General features: G+C 40.8%; 1 protein-coding gene across 1 annotated transcript; it reads right to left on the reverse strand.

The window, feature by feature from the left end:
• Positions 1-488: 488 nt before the first annotated feature.
• MELLADRAFT_92051 (uncharacterized protein) lies at positions 489-1,765 on the reverse strand (the record flags this gene model as incomplete). Its single annotated transcript, XM_007415110.1, has 2 exons — positions 489-1,225; positions 1,300-1,765. 2 exons carry the CDS (start codon positions 1,763-1,765, stop codon positions 489-491), a joined length of 1,203 nt encoding a protein of 400 aa, XP_007415172.1.
• Between the last annotated feature and the right edge of the window lie 1,460 nt (positions 1,766-3,225).

Here is a 3,225-nt window from a genome sequence, read left to right on the forward strand (position 1 = left end):
GTGGTGGTGTCTTGTGAACTTGTGAAGTTGTGAAGTTGTGAAGACACCACCACATGGTCACAAGGCACCAGTTCATTGTGACTGGACCACGTGTGGTGCTGTAGCTTAATTGTGAAGTTGTGAGCTCGTGAAGTCTTGCCGACCCACCTTAAAATTGCAAACACACGGATCTCAGAATACAGCTACACCCCACATTGTGAACGTGTGATGCTGTGAACGGCTTCACGTTGTATCAATGTGAACTTGTCCACAAGTGCACAAGGAAAGTGTGTAGTCATCACTTTCCCGATTGTGAAGTAAAAAATTCACTTGCTATCTACAGATAGAATACGATGCATCTAAGACACTAGCATCTAGATCAATTCCTGATGTGACTAACTGGTGGATATTTTTGCAATGGTAAGAAACAATAAAAGAAAACCTATAAGTAATCACGCCATATTCCCAGGTGGATATTTTTGTAATGGTAAGAAACAATAAAAGAAAACCTAAAAGTCATCACGCCATATTCCCAATTTCAGAGCCAAAGCCTTCATCTTTTTATGTGCCTGTTCTTTGTAACCAGTCAAAACAGAGGCCTGATAATTGATCCAGTCTTCTTCACACATCTCCGCACGCAAAGACCTCACTTTATCAATTCGGTCAACCAGCGCTTGAGAAATTTGACAAGAGCAAGCAAATCTTGTTATTTCAGCCTGCTCCGGAGATACTTGTGCACGACTGGCATTATAAGTTCTGGATGGGGTTGTGTGATGGTTAACTTGTGAATTCCACACCATCTCGATGACCCCATCACAGGCATCTAGATTAACGTCGAAGTTGTAGTCGTCCAATACAAAGCGGGATCCAATGGTATCACCTTGTGGTGCTGTCGAGCCTCGTTGGTATAGATCACCGGTAATTCGATCAATTAATCCAAAAAAACCAAATGCATATTTAGATGCATCTCGATCTTTATGCTTCTTATTTGCAAACTCGTCAAAGGTGACAGTGATATTCAATCCAAATACTTTGGCGTTGGGTGAAACATAGAATGATTGGTTACCCCAAGATGGAGCTTGGACTCTTGCAGCAATCGTGGCATTTGATTCAAAGGCAGATAAGGAGAGGCCACTAAATCTTTCGGCGAAAAAGGATTCCATTTGTGGCAGGTTGTCTTGACGCTTCAAGTCGGCTTCCATCTTGTAAAGGTCTGCGGCGGTGGCTGCGTTCCACGTATACTGTCCTGTAAATCCATCATTAGGTCCAGTCAGTCATTATGTGTAACTTTGATCAATCAAGATTAGAAGGGCTTCTCACCTCCTTTTACGTCAGGTTCATATCCCGGACGAAAGCCTGCAGCATGCATCCTGCCAAATTTACGACCTTGTCTCCTTGCTCGGTATGTTGCTGCGTTGATCTTAATTTCACCTCGAGCTTTGGCATGCTGGTAAACGGTACTGATAGAGTGATTGTACTGTTGAAAGAGCTCTTGATTCCTTTCATCCTTCTCCACAAATTGTACCACAAGTAGGAGTTCCGATGTATCCAGATCAAGGCATACCACCGTTCCATAGGATAAGCTGAGGCGTGCTTGGCCAAATCGACGACCCTTCTTGAAGAAAAGGAATTTGGCATCAGGCGGAAGACCATATTTTTGGGTGAGTTCCTCTTTTTTTGCAGCTCGTGCATTCGGCAGTCTTGATTCGCGATCGGTGTGTTTTAGAATCGAACGATTAAGACGTGAATTTTTAGTACTTGGAGACTTGTACTTGGGTTTACCCATCACAACAATCCTTAATCACAGTAAGATAAAAGACGTTCTGTCAAAATCAAGTTGGGTAACCCTTATGAACCTCCCTTCTAGCTTCTGAATTGGCGTCACGATGAACTTGGTCCGAAGCATGCAAGGGAGGTTTTAGGATGTATCAACTTGATTATGCTTAGAGTCGTATTTATATCAATGATGAAGTTTATAAGTTGTGAGGAACCAGTGAGAATGGAATGGAGATTAGGAACGATGTAAGCTTTGTAAGAATCGATATGAGATCAATATGAAGATTTTACGTATATATTGAAATAAGAAGTTAAAAAAAAGGAGCGTATCGAGTGAATAATGAATCAACCAATTCCCTGACAACTAAACCCAAGTGAGTCCCACGCTTGAGTACTCGCAAACGTCTTGACAACTGGCATATCGGGGAATCAAGTTCCCTGGCGGGAGGACCTTGTAGGTTATTTAGTCTTGATTAGGAATGAATGCCACACTAAGTTACTAACCTCATTCCTCAACACTATTTAAACTACTCGCCACGTCGAAGGTGGCCATTTGTACAGGCCATAGATAATCAAATGTTTCATTGTTCCAATCTCATGAGGACAATTGAAAAATTTATGATAACTGATAATGACATTTATGTAAGTATCAGTAATACACATACCGAAACAGCTTCAATGTTCAAATACGTCCAACTTAATTGATCAATCATCATACTGATTCAAAGTAAGTATGATCAATTAAGTTCCTTTTTTTTATTTGAACATGTATAACCTTCAGCACGTCAGCCTTCCATTTAAAGGCTAATGCATTTGCGCCTGTACATACACTGCCTTACGAATTGTAAGCCTATGCTTCCAAATACCATGCCATCACCTTGAAGGAATAATTTTTGGATATTTTTGGGCGCTTTGAAGAAGCCTGTGGAAAAAACACCACAAGGGAGTGGATAGCTATTCTTCATTGAAAAACTCGACAATTGTTTGTACCTTATCATGTTTGAGCGGCATTTGGTGAGCATCAAGAGCACCTAGGCAAAAAATGCAACATTTGCAAGAAGTAAGTAATCTTCCACCACACAAGGGCTGTGGGGATGTTGCAGCTCAGTAATCATTGGTTCCAACCTTAGGGTATAATCATGGAAATTACCCGCTGCAAATATCCCCCATGGTTGGTTTTAGATATTAATTTCAAATGGCAGTCCTTGGACTTCATTATATATATTTGGTAATATATACAAGTATGCCATAAAGCAATGCAGTTGCAAGTCAATAGGACAAGCTCACTGGTCAATGTTGCTATGATGAGAGAGCTGCATATTCAAAATTGATAATGTGCTTAAACAACACATTTGACAAATAATGTAATTGTAGTAGTAGAGATAACTGCGTGAAGGTCAATGCACCTTCAGCCAGTTATCTCTTTGCACAGTTGACTAGGCCACCCAATAATTGTTATGGAGCCATGTT

The sequence above is a fragment of the Melampsora larici-populina genome, assembly GCF_000204055.1.
Source record: "Melampsora larici-populina 98AG31 unplaced genomic scaffold MELLAscaffold_48, whole genome shotgun sequence".
NCBI classification, from domain to species: domain Eukaryota; kingdom Fungi; phylum Basidiomycota; class Pucciniomycetes; order Pucciniales; family Melampsoraceae; genus Melampsora; species Melampsora laricis-populina.